Here is a 20,273-nt window from a genome sequence, read left to right on the forward strand (position 1 = left end):
TGATTTCTTTCTTTTCTTTCTTTCAAGTCATTCCAGTCTGTGACACCTTTGTCTTAACGAAGCGCGAGATTTTTTTTTCTTTCTTTCTTTCTTCAAGATCCTATTGAATATTGCGTATCCAATAATCAAGAAAGAAAATTTTTTTTATTAATATTATTACTAGTATTACTAGTATTATTATTATTTTTTCATGAAATTTCTTTCAAGTCATTTTATTGTTAGACAAGGACTCTGATAAAACAACAAGGAATCTGAAAGTTTCAATCAAGCGTATTTGATTATATCGGTCTTTTGGATTTAAAGGAATATAAATATCCTAGAAAAAAATGAGCAATTTGTTTTTTTTTTTATTTTTTGTATAAAAAAAAATATATGAAAAAAATTTTTTTTTATTTTCAATCAAAAAAATTTTGTTTTTTTAATTTTTTCTTGTTTAGGTAATTAAAATCAAATCAATGTCGTCATAACTCTTTTTTTTTTTTTTTTTTTTTTACTTTAAAAAAAAATCAGAAGAAACATTGAAAAAAAAAAAGTATTTTCTTATATTTCCTATTTAAATGTTAAAATTGTTTATTAAATAATTATTTAATCTTTTATTTTTTATTAATTTATTTATTTTATTTTTAAAATTATTTTTAAAATTATTTTAATAAAAAAATATCTTTCTTTTTAAGATTTCTCTACACGCGTGTATTTGCAACGCCCATAAATCTTCAAACGTGCTTACTTATTTAGTTATTTACTTTAAAACTTTTTTCTTTTCTTACTTCCCTCAATCAAAAAAAAAAAAAAAAACAATACCCTTTTTTTTTTCTTTTTTTTCTTTTTTAATTTTTCATTTCTTTTAAAATAATAAAATAAAAATTCTTCGTTTGATATTAAGCATAACTTTGTTTACCTCGTTTATTTTAAATTGAGATGAACATCTAAGCTCTGTTTTTTTTTTTATTCAAAAACATACAGAAAAGAAATCATTCATTCATTCATTCATTCATTCATCAATAAATCTCGTTATTTTTTTTTTTTAAAATAAAACCCTTTTTTTAACATCAAATTTAAACTTGAAACTGTCTTAAAAAAAAAAAGAAAAAGTTTCACTCAATTCTTTCAAGGGAGAAAAAGACTTTATTCTATAAAATCATTTCCTAAAAATCCCATAATCCCGTAATTACTTGTAGATTAAAAATTAAAAATTAAAAATTAAAAATTAAAAATTAAATTAAACTAAAATAAACATTTCATTCATTCATTCATTCATTCATCTATTCATTCATTCATTCTATTCAACTTTGCCATCTTCTTCACAAATACATGGAATAACACTCTCCATTCACATTATGTAACTCAGAAACTCCAACCCGTACTCGCCGCTTCTGCTGCATCCTCATATAAACCTCCTCCACATACCGAGCACCCTCACCACTACCGCTACTTGTACTACCCTCCAACGGCATCGGAACAAGCCCGCCTTCCCGAAGATACGCCTCTACTAACCATTCATACCATACCCGTCCGCCATCCGTTTCCCGCCAAAGTGCCACATCTAGCTCTGCACCTTCCGGCACGTACAACGGTGCACTCAACGGGAACCATAACGGGAACCATGACACTAGGTCCTCAGAAAATGGAATCACCGGTTGCTCCTCATTCTCCCGTTTCCGCCCGTCTTTGCTCCCCATCTGCAACGTCTCGGGTCGCGTCGAAAACCCAATGTCCTTATACAACACACACTCAAAGTACCCAGCAATCCCATGCATCACACACTGCCGTGGCACTCGGAACGTGTGTTTAGCTTTCCGCGTGTTGTGTCTGTTAGATTGCGTCACTGCCGAAAGCGTCCGTGACGCTGCAACCGCCGCAGCTGCTCCTGCAGCTGCTGTTGCCGACTGGACTTCCCCACCAACAGCCCCTGTTTCTGCTTGTAGAGACATCAGCGACGATGCAACAGACGCACTGCCTGTAGTTGTTGTGGCAGCAGCTGCAGCTGCAGAAGTCGAGAAAACAGAACCCACTCCAGGACTGGCTCGGGTGGACGTCGGACTGGTAGGCGCGTGCAGCCCAATGGCGTCCAACGGGCTCACGCGGTAATACGGTGACGCAGCTGCAGAGTGCGCGTACTGCCGCAATAACCGTGCACCATATGCTGACGGGTGGGTGAACGTCCATGCCTTGGCAATTTGGTTTGGAGCAATACGATCCACCGCGTCCAGCAGCACCACGTATGGCATTTGCATCTGCGCATTGGCCGGCCGAGGTTGTTGGTGTTGGTGTTGGTGTTGGTGTTGGTGTTGGTGTTGGTGTTGTTGCTGGTGTGCTGGTGCTGAGTGTTTGCCCTGGCCGGTACTCTGTAACATGTCCTGCAACGGGAACTCGCGTGCAGACGCATACAAGGTCGCAGACATGGCTGGAGCAAACCATGAAGTGTATGACTGCGGAATCATGACGCCGTGTTCTGGATCCAGAACGCCGTTAGTGTCCAGGGCATCAAGACACTCAGGTGAAAGTTCATTATCACCAAACGACCCAAGCAATTCGCTCACAATCACGTGAGCATACCGGGGCCCGCCGGCAGGCAGGCTCCATGCACGCATGTCTGTGCACACGAGTTCGACACAATTCTTAGGAGCTTTTGAGCCTTGTTTCTGGGTCTCGTCATCATCATCGTCCTCCATGTCATTGTAATAATAATTTAGCCGCTCTTTGGTCCAGTTTGTGGCCAGCTGTCGACGCAACGTTGCACAAGCCTCTGGGTTTTTTTCCAGCGCGTAAATGTGTGCAGTGCGTCGCGCGCGTTTGGCAGCTGCAAGAGCCCGGTCCACAAGCGGACCTCTACCAGCACCGGCTACAACTATAGTGACATGCGACAGTGATTCTGGGAGATCAAATAGGGCTGAATGGATTGCGCGTTCGTAGAGAGCATACTTGACGGGGTCACGCTCAAACACGGCGTAGGTAGCATCTGGAAGGCTATCTGCGAGGGGCTGTAATGGGAGTTGTAGAACGTCTCTATGGGAAGCTCCGAAGCTGAACACTGGGGTAGGTTTAGGACGAATGCGCAGGAGGTGTCGGATATACATTAAAAAAGAAGCGTAGCCTCCTGTAAAAGCACAGTTTTCGTCGTCATCGTTGTTATTGTTATTGTTGATGTTGATGTTGTCATTGAGTGGGCCGTGCTGCTTGTCTGGGGGGGTTTTGTAGATATCTGAGAGTACAATGTGTGGAGATTTATTAAAGAAGCGACCAAGCAGGGTTTGGGTAGCTTTAGGCAGCACTGGGTACCCCTTTTGATTGGGCATGAAGATTTGACTAGAGATTGTGAGCATAGCCACAGGTTCAGCGTACCATCGGTCGAGTACGACTGGAGGCAGAGTGGCACAATTGGGAGGCACTTGTAATGCTACGTGCAAATTTTTAGGGTAATTGAGAGCAGCTCTGAGAGAGTTCCAGAGGTCCCATAGGGATAACGGGTCAACTGAAGGGACCATGATTTGGGATGGTTGTACTGATGGTTGTGCTGATGGTTGTGCTGATGGCTGTGATGATGATGGTGGTTGTTGTTTTTGCTGTGGGCTTGTTGCAGTGTTTGATTTTGAATGAGACGTTGCTGGGGCCATAGCTGGAGCTGCGTTTTCAGCAAAGGCCATTGAGACAAAGACAGCAACATTGGGACCTGCTGCGGCAAGTACTTGAGCCATTGCCCGAGTATATTGGTCGAGATTTGTTCTACGACGAGGTCCAAAGATGAGAAGCTTGGAAACTCCGGCTTTTACAGCGTAGACAGTTTCTGCGACGGCGACGCCTGCGGCCAGCGCGGCGACGCGCGGAGTATTTGCATCAAGTTCGACCCAAGGCGCAATGATTGTGATGACATTGCGAAGATGGGACCCCGGAGTGAGGACGGAGTCTCGATGTGTCAAGGTGGGTACAATCATAGCATCGAAAGGAGAGGAGACTGTTGGGTGTATGTTGTTATTGTTATTAATAATATTATTATTATTAGGTAGACCATTTGTTTGAGCAACGGCAAGATCCAAGGCTGCTTCTGTCTTAAAGTAGATACTCTTGACTTTGTCGATATAAGTTTGCGAGGAGACGCGAGAGGTTATAAAGTCATAATTGGCGTTCAGGGCTGCTTGAACGAGAGTGGAATCTGTACGTTTGAGTATTGATCCGGCAGTGGAGGCAGGGCTGGAGGAGGAGTTTGCTGGGCCAGGCGTTATTATTTTGAGGTGAGGTTTTTGGGCAAGTTTAGAAGGATTGATTAAAGGGGAGGAGGAGGAGGAGGAGGAGGAGGTTCCTTTATTGGGTAAGGTTACAGTGGAACCTGACGCTGGCGATCCTAGGGAGCCTCGTGCAGTAGTGGCGGTGGGGATAGAATTAGTTAGATAGAATTGGGGGTCATCAGCTGGAAGATTAAGGCCAATATAGAGGGGTAAATGGTAAGGATTTGGGTTTGGTTTTGTTTGAGTTGAAGAAGATTGTTGGTTGGATGATTGATTGATGGGATTATTTTGTTGATGTTGATGTTGGTGATGTTGGTGATGTTGTTGATGTTGTTGATGTTGTTGATGTTGTTGATGTTGTTGATGTTGTTGATGTTGTTGATGTTGTTGGTTATAATGATGATTATTTTGAGAAGTTTGTTGATGTTGTTTTGAAGGGAGGAAAGCATCTGGGCCTTGTGGTAGGATAGGAGTTGAAGAAGAGGATCTTCGGATAGTTTTTGTGCGGTCAGACATTTTGTTTCAGATGTAGAAAACGGTGAAGTTTAAGGGGCTTCTAATGCTTGAGCTTGAGCTTGAGCTTGTGTTTTAGCTTGAGCAGGAGATAGATAGTTGAAGTTGGTGATTTTAGAATTGAAATTGGCATGGACATAAATATTGATAAATGTCGGATTATGTTAGACCTTTTTTTTTTTTTTTAATTAATTTTAATTATTAAAAAAAAAAATATATATATATAAATAAATATAAATAAAAAAGATGGAGAAATAAAAAAGATGGAGAAATAAAAAAGAAAGAAAGACTAAAATTGAAAAAAATTAAATTAAATTAAAACTTTTTTCTTATTTTATTTTTTTTGGGTTTTTTTTTTTAAATGTCCTTGTCTATATTGAGAATAGAAGAGAAGAAAAAAAAAAAAGGGTGAAATGAAATATAATTTTTATAGTCTAAAAAAAAAAAAAAATAATAAAAATAAAAATAAAAGTTGTATTTTCTATTTTATATAAAAAAAATATATTTGATGAGAAGTTTTCATCAAAATAGTTACTACTACCACCACCTTTATTATTGTTGCTACAAAAAAAAAATCATCAACTATTGTAGAATTTATATTTATTTGATTTGGTTTGGTTTGGTTTGGTTTGGTTTGGTTTGGTTTGGTTTGGTTTATTTGGTATATTTGGTTTGTTTGGTTTGCTTAGAATGAATTACAGAAAGTCTTTAAGTCGACACTACTTAAAGATTCCAAAAATAAATAAACAAAAGAAAAAAAAACCCCTGAATTATTATTATTATTATTATTATTATTATTATTATTATTATTATTATTATTATTATTATTATTATTATTATTATTATTATTATTATTATTATTATTATTATTATTAATTATTATTATTAATTATTAATATATCAAAAAAATAAATAAATAAAAAAAAGCTCAAACAAATTTTATAAAAGCAAAGAAACTCTTTTTTTTTTTTTTTTTTTTTTTTCAATAATAATGGTGACGATGATGATGATGATGATAAATAAATATCTTTAAAATTAACAACATCAACAACAATAGCGGGAATTGTAAGGAATGAAGGCTGATGCAAATTTAGTTTAAAATCTTTATTTACTAGTCATAATAATATTATTAATAACTAACAAAACTTTAACTATAATTAATCATCAACTAATCAATTGATCCAGTAGATTTGTGGGGGAGAACAATTTTAATAGACCTGGTACTCCTTAGGAGAGAAAGAGGAGGTTCATATATAAATAAATAAAAAAATAAATAAATAAATAAATAAAAAAAATAAAAAAAATTGAAAAATTAAAGTTCCGAGACCCGAAAAAAAAGAAAAAAGAAAACAATAATTAGAAGCGCAAAATTTATTACATAGATTTATTACATCAATATTTGTAATGTCACATAACTTTATTATTGTAACAAATATATATATTTATTTATATAATTTTTTTTTTTTTTAAAAAAATATTTTGCACTACCACCACTCTCGCTTATCTAATTTTCTTAAACTCCCATCTCAAAACCTCCTTAAAAAAAAAAAAAATTTCACTTGTAAAAAAAATATATATATATATATATATATATATAAAAATCCCTTTGAAAAAAAAAAAAAAAAAAAAAATAATTAAACCTTACCAGATCTAAAGAACAAAAAAAAAAAAGTATTAAAAGAAAGAAGAATATATTTGTATATAATAAAAATAATATAAACAATAAAAAAAAATTCAATTGTTATAATCTGTAGTTTTTTTTTTTTATCTTTTCATTGTTTTAATACAAATCTAGTAGTTTAACGTATATCTTCGGTTACTCTTCACTGTACTGTCTATCATTTTTTATTTTATTTTATTTTATTTTATTTTATTTTATTTTTAATTATTTTAATTATTATTTTTTAAATTGAAAATCATCATCATCATCACCAAAATATTAAAATTTACTACTATCATCAAATTACTATATACATCTAAATACTACAAAATCTCATCAAACAAAAAATAAAAAAAAAAAAAACTTCAAATAATATCACGAAAATACAAACACTCTCTTCCTTATCACTTCCCTCCCTCTCCCTCTACTTCACTTTCAAAAATCTCCATTCTAAATACTCTCTCAATTAAACTCTATAATCATGGACAAGTACCAACAACAACAATCATCACATACCTCTCAACAACAGCAACAGCAACAGCAACAGCAACAACAGCAACAGCAGCAGCATCACCAGCGGCCGCGGATGCTTACTCCAGAAGAAAAGGCTCGTATTGTTGAATTCCAGGAAATGATCCACTATTCCACCCGCTACTCTGATGATAATTTTGAGTACCGCCACGTCATGCTCCCCAAAACAATGCTCAAAGCTATCCCACGAGACTACTTTAACCCGGAAACTGGAACCCTCAGAATCCTACTCGAACAGGAATGGCGTGGTTTAGGAATCACCCAATCTCTGGGATGGGAACACTACGAAAACCATGCACCAGAACCTCACATTTTACTCTTCAAGTATGTTTCCCTATCTTACTACCCATAAGAAATCAATAATAACTTCTCTCCCCCTTTCATTATTACTTACTATTACTTACTATTACTTACTATTACTTACTATTACTTACTATTACTTACTATTACTTACTATTACTTACTATTACTTACTATTACTTACTATTACTTACTATTACTTACTATTACTTACTATTACTTACTATTACTTATTCCTTACTAACAAACTAACAAACTAACCTACTAATAACCCTTTTTTTATAGACGACCAAAAGCTTGATCTCATCTCATCTCCAGTTAACAAAAAAAAAAATACCATGATATATATATATTATAAATAATACATAGAAATGTTTAAATCAAAATATTCCCCAAAATTTTACAACTTACACCATTCTTCTTCTCCAATCTCTCCAACTAACCGCCACTTGCCATGCTCACTCTCAACTCGGCCCTCCCGCTCAAGCTTCGTCAAATGCAAAACAACTCCACGCGCAGCTGCTCCATGCAACGTCGCAGGATATGCCCGATACAAATCTTCCACAATCTCCATCACTCCAACACTTGAAACCCCGTCTCTCAACCCATCCCCATAACTAACTTGTCCCTGATGATGCCTCCGCAAAGACCCCACAATCTCTCGCTCTCTCTGCTCCCGGTGCCCAATGTACTCTCGAACCTTGCCATGACCATCTTCAATCACGTGCCCATGCCCAGGATATACCCGCACCCTCCTGTTACTACCACTTCCACCTGCTCGAGCAAGCACCCGTGCCATTCGTTCCAAGGAATCCAAATACTCTCCCAAATCCTCAAATACTGTAGATCCCTCTCCCAGTACATTGTCACCGCTAAACATCGCAGTCTCTTCAGGTCCCTCCAACCAATAAACCAAATGGTCTGCTGCATGTCCAGGCGTGTGATGCGCAGTCAATGAAAACCCATCAAAGTCTAACCGCTCTCCATCTGCAACACCAACAAACTGCCATCCGTGTTTGGCACTCTCCCCAAGCTTTTCCCAATGAGGTTGCGGTTCCACAGGCCTTAGTCCTGCAACAACCTCATCGTCCAGCCGGTACTTGTAAATGGTTGGTATAATACCACCTTCATCTGGATTCTTCCTTTGCTGCCGCTCCTCTGCATGTTCAAGAATCTTTCGCACGCCACCAACATGATCTCCGTGCCAATGCGTAATCAGCACAGCCTCAATCTCAAACCCAACCAATGCTGCATACTTGGCCAATTTTTCATGGTATTCTTCTTGGCCCTCGCCGGTATCTATCAGCACCCGCCGTGCGCCGTTTCCAATAATGTACGTGTTGGTTCCCTGCAATGTAAACTTGCCTGGGTTAAGACCAAGCACTCGTGTTACCATAGGTGACAATACTGAAATCTCAGGAATCTGGGCTGTCCCAGTAGCCGACGAGCTGGATGAAAACCGCACTTGAGGTGGGGGATTTGTGGCCGTGGGGGTCTGAAAAGCTGTGGCGTTTGCAGCCGCTGCAACAAAAGCCATGGGCATTTTAGAAATGTATTTTCGAGTGAAGAAAGTTAGAGAAAGTATTTTGAAAGTATTTTTTTATTTTATTTTATCCTTTTTTTGGTATGATGTATAAACTGAAAACAGTAAAAATATTTGAGCTATTTTTTTATTAATTTGATGAAAGAAAGTATTATTATTTTTGGGTTAAAATAAAAAGTTTTTTTTTGAAAAAAAAAAGAAAGAAAGAAGGAAAAAAAAAAAAAAAAAATTGAGTGGCAGGACGGCCATTTTTAAAATAAAATATGTCACGTGGTACATTAGTAATTGTAAAACTAATTCTTTACCCCACACATTCCAATATATATATAAAAAAAAAGAAAAAAGCCGCTCTATATAGTAGAAAAACATTGTGGGAGTTTCCTCGGTTCAAAACGATTTTCAAATAAGTGGGACTAAAAAAAAAAAAAAAACTTATGTGGGACAAAACTTAAAAATAAAAATTATATATATATTGTTAAATTGATTTATTTTCTACCTTTTCCAATTTTTGAAAAAAAAAAAATACTTTAAGTAACTCAATTGAAACAAAAAGATAATGGTCTCTGGCGGGATCGAACCGCCGATCCTCGCGTATCACAAGGAAGTTGCTTGTTTATTAGCACGATGCCTTAACCAACTGGGCCAAGAGACCACTGTAAATAAAGTGATTATTGAAAAAGTGCGCGGCCATGCCTATATAAAGACGTGAAGAAAATTTACATACACTACTGAAAAAAAAGGGCTGGTTTTTGGGGAAAGGGCTGGATGGTGTAAAGGATAACATGTTCGCTCGAAAGCGGAAGATACTGGGTTCGATTCCCAGAATACCCCCTTTTCCTGAGGATGTGTACGGGAGTATACACCTAGACTGAAAAACCATAGGCTACCCTGGTTACAGGAATGCCGACTCTTCCGTACAGTCTAAATAGCCTGCAGGTGATTGCGGGCCGTATCTCTGACGGAAGAGATTAAGAAATACATGGGCGTCCGTGAAGATAAGTGGAAATGGGTTGGGAAGGTTTTGGGACCGACAGACTGGTTCTCCCTGTTCCTCGTAAGCTGGCATCAGGGCCCATCTTCCGGGCTACCGGAGACGCACAGAACAGAAACCATCCGTACTAAAAAGGTACAAATGAAAAACCGGCAAGTCACATAGTCAGACAATAAAAGGATAGCGCAGATGCTGATGTTATATAGTTCTATAACCCTTGAATAAAAACAAACAAACAAACAAACAATTTAATTTTTTTTTGTCTAGATATTTGGTGGTGGGCCTTACTACAGTAGTTTGTACTTCTGTATATAATGTCTAATTATTTTGAAAATAATTAATTGCAAAAGAGTTGAATAGTTTTAATATCTATTAAAAAAACTTATTATTATTGGATGATCTTAAAAAAGTTAATTGATTAAATAGGGTTGAAAACACACTGAAAAAATAAAATTTTTATAAAGTTATGTAAAAATTTGCAATTTCTGAATTTCACAGTTGACATTTTCCATTATCTTTAATTAGTAAAGAAATAAAGGACAAAAACCCAAATTTTGTTAATAAATTTAGGAAGTAATTTAGTAAATAAAAATCTTATATTAACTTGTGATATTTACACTACTTTTAAACTTGTATTCTTTAGTTGGTTCAACAATCTGAAAATTTACACACTTGTCTATCTTCTATCTTTCTTAACGACCCCCCTGCTTTTTCAATTATTTTAAATTCTTTCAAAATATTTTATAAATTTATATTTAGATCATCATATTTATCTAATATATCAATGTTTTGATATACTTTTACCTTCTTATCTGGGCTTGTTTTTTCACTTTCCCATAATTTTTGTTGTTCACTAAAAAGTTTCTTCTACCCATTTGAAAAAGTACGATTACGTAATATCACAAACTTTAATACAAAAGCACTTTTTTAGACGTTTCTTGTCCACTACAATTCAACATTAAGATTTTAGAAACTTGATCAAAGAATCAAAAGTTCTTATCAAAGCAAAAACATACAAATTAGTTGAAGATGCAAAAAATGATTCGACCCAGGATCGAACTGGGGACGTTCTGCGTGTTAAGCAGATGCCATAACCGACTGGAGTTGTGTCAAAATCCAAAACGCGTTTTCGATTTAGCCCAATTAGGAAAGTGTACTTTTTTTCCTCAAAATCCGCCTTTTTTTCGTAACGCGTTTTTTTTAAAGGGTGCTTAACCACTCGGCCAGATTTTTTGGCCCAAGCATTTTGAGAGTAACCCAACCCACAACCATTTTTCTTATATTTTAAGACTCCATTTTCATATCGATTGTCAACAACCACAACACATTCAACTCTCTTTCTTTATTTTATAAATTTATTCTTCATTTGTTAAATTTTATGGTCATATTTTTTATTTATTTTTAATTCATCTCCTTAATGTCACCAGATCTCAACCTTATCGACAAACTTGTTTGATCCACATCTACACCAAAAAGTTTGCCTGTTAATAGCGACCCTTAAGAATCAAACATTTCAGATAACAAAGTTTCTGCTAATAGATAACATCATGAAAATATTGATGCGCTAAATGATTTTGTTGTAGGGGTCAACAATCAATTGATTCAGAAAAACTTTTATACGGTCTTTATTCTTCCAAATCCAACAAACCGTTCGCTTTAAAAGTCTATTCGTACGCTGAGAGAAGCTACCAATGTCTTGAATACGACTGCAAATTATATTTTCAATACATTGTCGGAATTTAATCCTTTTATAAGGACTCAATTGATCTTGTTCATTGAAAGGTTGCTGCACTAATTTGTGAAAATCACCCCCCTTTCCTCTCAAGTATATTAACCCAGCAGATATAGAAAAAAATAAGCCTTCAGCACGAATTAATTAAATAGAATATCAGAACTAGATTTAGAGACTACAGTTGATCAAAAAACAGTGAAATAACATCACGTTCCGGAAGCGTTGCTTTGCCATGTTCAAGTGCCAAAAATTGACGCTCTCAGAATGGGTGTGATAAATCTTAAACAACAGGAGACATCTATGTATCATGATTGTTCTTATGATTTTACTCATTTCTAAACTAAAGGTGATTTAAACGAGTGATTAGAAAATAGGAAATGTGACGATAAAACATCTAGAGAGGTCATAAAGGCATCCTTAAAGCAGTTTAAGAAAAATCTAATATTACAACCACCATAAATGAAAATAACTTCGGCCACATTGTCACTACATCTATTCACAGAGTTTATGACAGTTTATACAAGCTCACGCATCCTCCCATGTTCTTCATCTGAGTCCATTCTCTCGTTGAATTGATGTTGCTGCTGCTTCAATCTACTCGATAGCTTAAATTAACCTCCTCTTCTTGATTGATCCCCATCGTTGCTTTCATCTTGATCGAGAAAATAATGATTGAAATTGAATCTATGAAGCTCATTCTGAAAATGTAGTAATTAAAATATTGAAAAAGATATTGTAGATTTTTGGTTGTTAATGGCTCTAATGATTAATGATAAGATAAAAAAAACCAAAAAAAAAAAAAAATGATTCGCAAACAATCTAATCAATTATTGCCTAAATCGTGTCTGTGCATATTCAGGGTACGGGTAAAAACCCGGATTACAAAAGCGGCCAATTTTTAATTCGCGGATTTATCATGTGACTTTCCGCTTCTTTGACACAGGTGGACTAGACCATCGAACCCTAAACCTTAAATTGTGGTCCTGATTAAGAGTTAGGTAAACACCTAACAAAACCATCAAGTAACGTAACTGGTGTTTTAAGTAAAGAAGACTGGTTCACCAAAGATTTTAAGCTTCATCTCTGCTTGGAAGGATTAAAAAATGCAATTACAATGTTGATGAAGACAAGTGGAGATAAGTTGGGAAGGTTTGATTATTTTTAACCCCCTGTTCCTCGTAAGCTGGCATCAGGACTTATTTTGGGGCTGTTGGAGATGCAATGTTGAAGCCAAAATTAAAAGTTTATTATTAAAATGAAAAGATATATAGTATGGACAAGAAAGATAGCGCAGATGCTGATGTTATATAATTCTATAACTCTTGAATAAAAACAAACAAACAAACAAACAAACAATTTAATTTTTTTTTTAAAAAATTGTTTAATTCAAAAGAAAATTTAATTTTTTTAAAATTTATTTGAAATGGTTGCCAAAAATACAAATTTGTACAAGTTATAGACACTTCTAATATACTCCTCCAATCTATCTATCTATGCCCACCGGCCCAGCATTGACATCATGCCGCACCCAAAACACATGAGCCCAAAGGCCAACATTATTCTCCCATACGATGCTTCATGGAACTCATCCGAATGCAAAAACTCCATTCCCATCAAATCCACTAACGATGTATAAATTAAAATCCCAGCAGAAATACTATCAAATACACCATTGGTGATAAGCGCATGAGCAGAGCCAGGAGGATAAGTGTTTCGCACTCCTAACCCAATGGCTATACCTATTGGAGTGGTCAATGCAAAAGCCATAGCAAACGCCCATGCAATCCATTCGTTTTTCTCGCCCCATGAAGTTTCTGCTAACCGCGATCCGAGACCCATGCCTTCAAACATTTGATGAAAACAAATGACTACATACAATGTAGTAAAAGATTCATTGGTAACAGCCAATGTTAATCCAACAAAAATAGAATGAAACACTACACCAAACTCAAGCAAACAAATGGTTGCCACTTGCGAGCTTAGGCGTGCTTTGACGTTTATGGTGGCTGTCTGGTGGAGCTTTAAAAGGGTCTTGGCATCGACTGACTCGGGCTCTTTGTTGTTACTAGTAGTACTTGTGACTGTTTCTTGAATGGGTTCCGGCAATGTCTCGATTGTTTCTCGCTTACAGGGCTCATCATCATAACTTGTATCCTCACAAGTGCAATTGTTTTCAACATCACGAGTTATTTCAGTCATACCCATCTCCTCATCATGATTCTGACTTGCAAGACCAGAAGGTCCGTGTGTGTGTGGGATATCCTCACCACCGTTTCGTTTGCGGATTATATATCTGGTTGTGATTTCGATCCAAAATGTAAAAAACATGCTTACCAATGCAATGGCTATCGAGTAGGGGTATTGTTGGAAGGGTAGAGGAAGACAGCTATTGGAAAGTGACATGACGGCTTCAAATAACAAATGCACAAAGGAGGTTCCAACAATAACTCCACTGCCAAAATATTTTGCAAAAAAGTAAACTAACATAGGCATTTTAATTCTTTTGACTTTTGAGGAAACCAATGGAAACATGACTCCAATTAATGAGGTCACGAATATCACAGGGACTGAAGAAATGCGCAGCCCAAGTTTACCATTGAAAGTGATTTGATCAGAACATGACCGGCGTACCAAGTCTCCAGAACTTTCAAAAAGAGAAGACATTGTAAAGTAATAAAAACTTTTTTTTTTTGGTATCAGGTCTTGATGAGAAAAGATTTGCCTGGTATTTATATTTGATTCTTACTTACTGAACTTTTTTTTTCTCTCTCTCAATTAGCGCAAAACCCGACAAACGGATGAGAGCATATTATTTAAACTAATTGAATATTTAATGGATTCATAGCTTTTTTTTTTATCAATGCTTGGCGACAGTTTCCTTTCTGGTGGTCTTTATTTTGAAGCCGTGCTTTGGGGTATAAAAAAATCAGGGAGTTTACAAAGATGGGATTGATTAAAAAAAATTTTTTTTTTGAAACACTTTACTTTTAGAAAAAACAAACTACTAATTAGGATTATAATCCCGATAATCAATATAATCATAAATTTGTTGATTTAAGTAAATATTTTTTAAAAAGTGTTTTTGTTTATGGAGGGACGGGAAAAAGGGAAGAAAGAAATCAGATCAACTAGGAGAACCTTAGCGGCCCTTAGGCTATTGGGGTTTTGATAATCCTGATAATCCTGATCATCTTTTTGTTTTTAAATTGTAAGATATGTTTGCACTAAATCATTCTACAGTCCGTTATATAAGTATGATTATATAGATATCATTATTTGTTTTTTTTTTTGCCATCAGATTAAAAAGATTTTAATCAAGAAGATTGATGATAATCAATAAAGTTGTTATCTTATAAGATGTCATGTCTTCGGGGTTTGCGAAAAAAAAAAAATTGTAAACCCAAGACTTTGAAATCCAGGTTTTATAATATTAAAAAAAAAAAATAAAAATTCAAGAAAATTAATAATCATCATCTTTTTAAACCTTTTCGGGAATCTGTTTGTTGGATGATTTATACTATAAAGAGGCCAATATTCCCTTGTTTTTCAAAAAATATCATAAACTTACTCCGTCTCAAAAAAAAAAAATCATTTACACACTCTAAACCCGATTTAACATTACGACCAGCGTCCTTAAAGTCTATATAAATTATAAATATTTTCTAAATTTTTTTTTATACCTATGCCCATCTTCCCAGCATCGACATTAACCCACAGCCTAAACACATAAACCCAAAGGCCAGCATGATTGTTCCATATGAAGCTTCTTGAAACTCATCCGAGTACAGAAATTCTACACCCATTAACTCTACCAAAGATGTATAAATCAAAATACCCGCAGAAATACTATCAAATACACCATTTGTAATGAGTGCGTGTGCAGACCCTGGAGGATATGTGTTTCGCACACCCAACCCAATCGCAATACCAATAGGCGTAGTCAATGCAAATGCAATGGCAAAAGTCCAAGGAACCCATTCATTCTTTTTCCCCCATGGAGTTTCTGCTAAGCGTGACCCAAGACCCATACCCTCAAACATTTGATGGAAGCAAATAACAACATAAAGTGTTGGGAACGATAAGTTGGTAACGGCCAGCGTCAGACCCACAAAAATAGAATGGAAAACAACTCCAAATTCTAGCAGACAAATGGTTGCAATCTGAGAAGTAAGACGGGCCTCAGCATTGACCGTCGCAGACCGTTGAAGCCGTAAAATTGTTTCCGCATCCATGGCTTGAAGTTCTTGGTTAGGGATGGTTGAAGTAGCCATTGGGAACGTGTGGATCTCTGTTTTCTTGTCTGGTTCTTCATATAAGTTTTCAGGGTATATTGTTTCTGACATGACTTCATTGCTACTATTGTCACATTCAACTTCAGAACTATTTTCCTCCTCCTTTTTTTCTTCTTGTTCATTATCATGACTGTGGCTGTGACGGTGGGCTAACCCTGAAGGCCCATGTGTATGAGGAATATCTTTGCCTCCATTTCTCTTGCGAATGATATACCGCGTTGTGATTTCAATCCAGAAGGTGAAAAACATGCTTACCAGGGCAATACCAATTGAATATGGGAACTGATGGAATGCTAACGGTAGACATTTATCAGATAATGATGTGACTGCTTCGTAAAGAAGATGCACAAATGATGTGCCAAAGATAACACCACTTCCAAAGTATTTAGCAAAAAAGTAAACGAGCGGAGGCATGTTAAGTTTCTTGACTCGTGAAGATACCAGAGGGAACATAACTCCGATTAGTGAAGCGACAAATACCACAGGCACTGACGATATGCGCAGACCCAATCGGCCATTATACGTTGTTGTAGATGAACATTGTCGACGCCATAGATCACCTGAGTATTCTAAATCTAAAGGAGCTATATCTGAAGACATGATTTTTTTTTTATAAAAAGGATTAAAGAGAAAAGAGTAAATAAGGAAAATAAAAGGGAACAAAATATATTGGGGAAGCGAAGTATTTATAAACGGATGCAACCATAAAATAGGTAAAGTTAAATATAAAAAATAAAATAGAGAGAAAAAAAAAGTTACATGCATTATATTTTTTTTATTTTTATTTATTTATTTAAAATTTTTTTAAGTGTAGTTTATAGTATTTGAGCTGCTGCAAAACCCGAAAAACGGCAACAAAAAGAACAAGAAAATTTTGAAAAGAGCTATATATTTTCTTTTTTATGTTATGTTATGTTATGGTATTTTATTTTTTTTTCAATGATTTAAACTTTTTTTTTTTTATTTCCCCAGTCTATTCTTGCACAATCTTGGATCTGTTGCATATAGTGGATTAGATGAGATGCGGTCAAATCATGAGAAGTTATCATGATGGTGATGATGTTAAATCAAGGAATCTTTGGGATTATAAGATTGATAAATTAGTTGATTGATATGTATATAAGGAGACTGATTTCATTTTTTTTTTACAAGATGAATGAATCTAAATAGATAGATAGGATTGATTAAAAGTGCAAACTATTGGCCGAAATCTTTTAGCACAGCCACCATAAAATGCTCCACCAGAACTACAACGAGGTCTCCTTCAAGTACCCCGAGATGAACCAAATCAGCTCATGGAAGCGTGAGAGGACCTTGAAGGTTATGGGGTTAGGTCTAGAACTGTTTAGTGGGCCGTCTAGAATTACTGTACTCTGGAGGCTACGCGCGCTTAGCATGTAACAACAGATAAAATTAACTTGTAATAATCAATTTTTTTTTTTTTTTCAAAAAGCCAAGCTTTTTAATTCTCCACCAATTCATATATATAGAGTTTGTTATAAAAGAGTATTTAGTCTTTATTTTCCTTTTTCTCTTTTGCTTATATTTACATTCCTTTTTATTGGCTGGTCCAGTTAAAGATTCTCATTCATGCTTTAAGCTGAAAAGTTTTGGTGATCTTTGAAAATTGAAAATAGAATATAGAGCGTCACAAAAAAAACCTTTAAATTTGAATACTTGGTTAACTAGCTTTTGGTTTTTTTTTTTTCTAATTATTTATTTTTTGCCAATTAAAATTACCTCAGACAACTTGCTTTGATGAGAAACTTTGTGTACTACTACTGTTTTTGTATAAAATAAACTTGAGAAAAAAAAAGGGAATATATATATTTTTTTTTAATTTACGTCTTGTTCAAACTCCGATATTGCTTCCGTTTTCATAAGAAAGCTTCCAGGTTAGGGTATATTTCCGCTTGGGAACAAGTTCCAACACACTGACTTTTTTTTTCTCAACCTCTTTCCCGATGACGGAGATCCACTATGGCATTTGTCTAGTTCAAAGAAAGTAAAGTCTATCTAATAAATGTTCTCATAGAGTTAATTAAGAATAAGAAAAAAAAAGACAAACATAGAGTACTCTGTCTTTAAACTGGGCTCATCAAGTTATTGAGTAAATTTATAAAAAAAGAGAGAAAAAAAACTTGGAACTTTGGGTTCTATCGGAGAAAAGACTGTTTTATTCAGAAATATAAGTTCCGTTTTCAATAAACAAAACGAATACAGCTGTTGGCCTGGCAAAAGAAAATTTTAGCTAAAATAATTTTTTTTCTTGAGCAATAATAAAAATAGAAAAAAGGAGAGGGCTTTTTAATTCTTCCATCAAAGTGAATGGTAATCAAATTTGTTTAGGGAATGGAAATGAATCACAAAGTCTTGCTTTTGAATTCTTATGGAGCTTTCACCATCATACGTAACACTGTTTTTTTTTAAAAAAAATTTAACTTTCTGGTAAACCCTTTAGAAACAATTTATTAAAGAAAGGCTTGCATTAGATAATTTTTCTTCTTTGTGACTTTGAATACATTTTATTATATTGAAAACTTTTAAAGACTTAGTCTAATGTTGACTGATACTCGTTTGTTGTGTTTTGTACTATTAATCTACTAAACATTTCTTGTTCTTTTTTTTTTTGCTCACTTTTTATTGGATTGTGCATGGTCGATTTACGTGTGTATTTTTTTTCTCTTCCTCTTTGTTGGTTTTCATGAAACTAAGTGTAACTTTTTAATTGCCAGGTGTCACAATCAGATAAATCATATTTTGGTATTCAAATAGATCAAATTGATATCTTTAAGAATATCAAAGTAAAAGTTTGCAATTAGAGAGATTAAATTGTATGTACTGATGTGTTTAGATATCAATTAAATCAAACTGAACTTCGTGAGGGAACAGTTTTTTTTGGGAATCACAAATTATTCTAGATTTTACCTTAATCAGATAAGTGATTATCTTATCTGAACTCCAATGATCATTACTAACTTAACTAAAAAAAATTACTTTAAAGGATAGACAAAATAAGTAAATTAATTTCTTTTTAAAAAACTTTTAAGAAAAAATAAATTGAAAAAAAATGCTCATCATTCCGTACGGGGATTTTAGTGAAATAGATCAAAAATATCCTGATTAGGAAATTAGTTAAGATGTTCCTGAAGAGCAATAAAAAAAATAGATCACCACGTTTTTTTGTTACAACAAATTTATCCATTTGTTTTTATGAGGTTTAACCTTTGGGTCATTTTGTATGGTGATTAAGTAATATGTGTAATTTAGGTATATTAAAAAAGTTTGCCCTAGCCCTTGTGGAATACTTAAACTTATTGCTTTTTTCTGGCGCATATCTCCTTTGTATAGTGATTTCTTTGAAGGTTAGTGTAAGTTTAGTCATATGGATATTGAAAGGCCTTATAGCCATATCGTAATGCAATTCCGATTTTGTTAGTTTTTTAAATTATCAAGCTTGTAGAAACCAGTAGTCAAAACTAACAAAAATTAAGAATTCCACCAGGGTTTGGTCTTTTTGTTTACTATGATATACTCTGATTCGAGATATGCGTCAAACTAGAAAACTTATAAAAATTAAGAATTCCACCAGGGTTTGGTCTTTTAATTGACTATGATATACTCTGATTTGAGATATGCGTCAAACTACGAAACTTACAAAAATTAAGAATTCCACCAGGGTTTGGTCTTTTTGTTTACTATGATATATTCAGATTCGCGATATGCGTCAGACTACAAAACTTACAAAAATTAAGAATTCCACCAGGGTTTGGTCTTTTTGTTTACTATGATATATTCAGATTCGCGATATGCGTCAGACTAGAAAACTTATAAAAATTAAGAATTCCACCAGGGTTTGGTCTTTTTGTTTACTATGATATATTCAGATTCGAGATATGCGTCAGACTAGAAAACTTATAAAAATTAAGAATTCCACCAGGGTTTGGTCTTTTTGTTTACTATGATATATTCAGATTCGAGATATGCGTCAGACTACAAAACCAACAAAAATTAAGAATTCCACCAGGGTTTGGTCTTTTTGTTTACTATGATATACTCTGATTTGAGATATGCGTCAGACTACAAAACCAACAAAAATTAAGAATTCCACCAGGGTTTGGTCTTTTTGTTTACTATGATATACTCTGATTTGAGATATGCGTCAAACTACGAAACTTACAAAAATTAAGAATTCCACCAGGGTTTGGTCTTTTTGTTTACTATGATATACTCTGATTCGAGATATGCGTCAGACTACAAAACCAACAAAAATTAAGAATTCCACCAGGGTTTGGTCTTTTAATTGACTATGATATACTCTGATTTGAGATATGCGTCAAACTACGAAACTTACAAAAATTAAGAATTCCACCAGGGTTTGGTCTTTTAATTGACTATGATATATTCAGATTCGAGATATGCGTCAAACTACAAAACTAACAAAAATTAAGAATTCCACTAGGGTTTGGTCTTTTAATAGACTATGAT

General features: G+C 34.7%; 5 protein-coding genes across 5 annotated transcripts; 1 reads left to right on the plus strand and 4 right to left on the minus strand.

Annotated features, from left to right (window-relative positions):
• Positions 1-1,301: 1,301 nt before the first annotated feature.
• Positions 1,302-4,739, minus strand: SAPINGB_P006422 (uncharacterized protein; the record flags this gene model as incomplete). The annotated part of the gene is made up of 1 exon (XM_032001133.1): positions 1,302-4,739. The coding sequence occupies one exon, from the start codon at positions 4,737-4,739 to the stop codon at positions 1,302-1,304; it is 3,438 nt and encodes a 1,145-aa protein (XP_031857024.1).
• A 2,138-nt stretch (positions 4,740-6,877) lies between these two features.
• On the plus strand, positions 6,878-7,528 carry SAPINGB_P006423 (uncharacterized protein; the record flags this gene model as incomplete). The annotated part of the gene is made up of 2 exons (XM_032001134.1): positions 6,878-7,251; positions 7,513-7,528. The coding sequence occupies 2 exons, from the start codon at positions 6,878-6,880 to the stop codon at positions 7,526-7,528; spliced, it is 390 nt and encodes a 129-aa protein (XP_031857025.1).
• Positions 7,529-7,627: 99 nt separating this feature from the next.
• On the minus strand, positions 7,628-8,770 carry SAPINGB_P006424 (uncharacterized protein; the record flags this gene model as incomplete). Its single annotated transcript, XM_032001135.1, has 1 exon — positions 7,628-8,770. The coding sequence occupies one exon, from the start codon at positions 8,768-8,770 to the stop codon at positions 7,628-7,630; it is 1,143 nt and encodes a 380-aa protein (XP_031857026.1).
• A 4,214-nt stretch (positions 8,771-12,984) lies between these two features.
• On the minus strand, positions 12,985-14,157 carry SAPINGB_P006425 (uncharacterized protein; the record flags this gene model as incomplete). Its single annotated transcript, XM_032001136.1, has 1 exon — positions 12,985-14,157. The coding sequence occupies one exon, from the start codon at positions 14,155-14,157 to the stop codon at positions 12,985-12,987; it is 1,173 nt and encodes a 390-aa protein (XP_031857027.1).
• A 1,016-nt stretch (positions 14,158-15,173) lies between these two features.
• On the minus strand, positions 15,174-16,385 carry SAPINGB_P006426 (uncharacterized protein; the record flags this gene model as incomplete). The annotated part of the gene is made up of 1 exon (XM_032001137.1): positions 15,174-16,385. The coding sequence occupies one exon, from the start codon at positions 16,383-16,385 to the stop codon at positions 15,174-15,176; it is 1,212 nt and encodes a 403-aa protein (XP_031857028.1).
• Positions 16,386-20,273: the final 3,888 nt, after the last annotated feature.

Source organism: Magnusiomyces paraingens (genome assembly GCF_902498895.1).
Source record: "Magnusiomyces paraingens strain CBS 517.90 genome assembly, contig: contig5, whole genome shotgun sequence".
NCBI lineage: Eukaryota > Fungi > Ascomycota > Dipodascomycetes > Dipodascales > Dipodascaceae > Magnusiomyces > Magnusiomyces paraingens.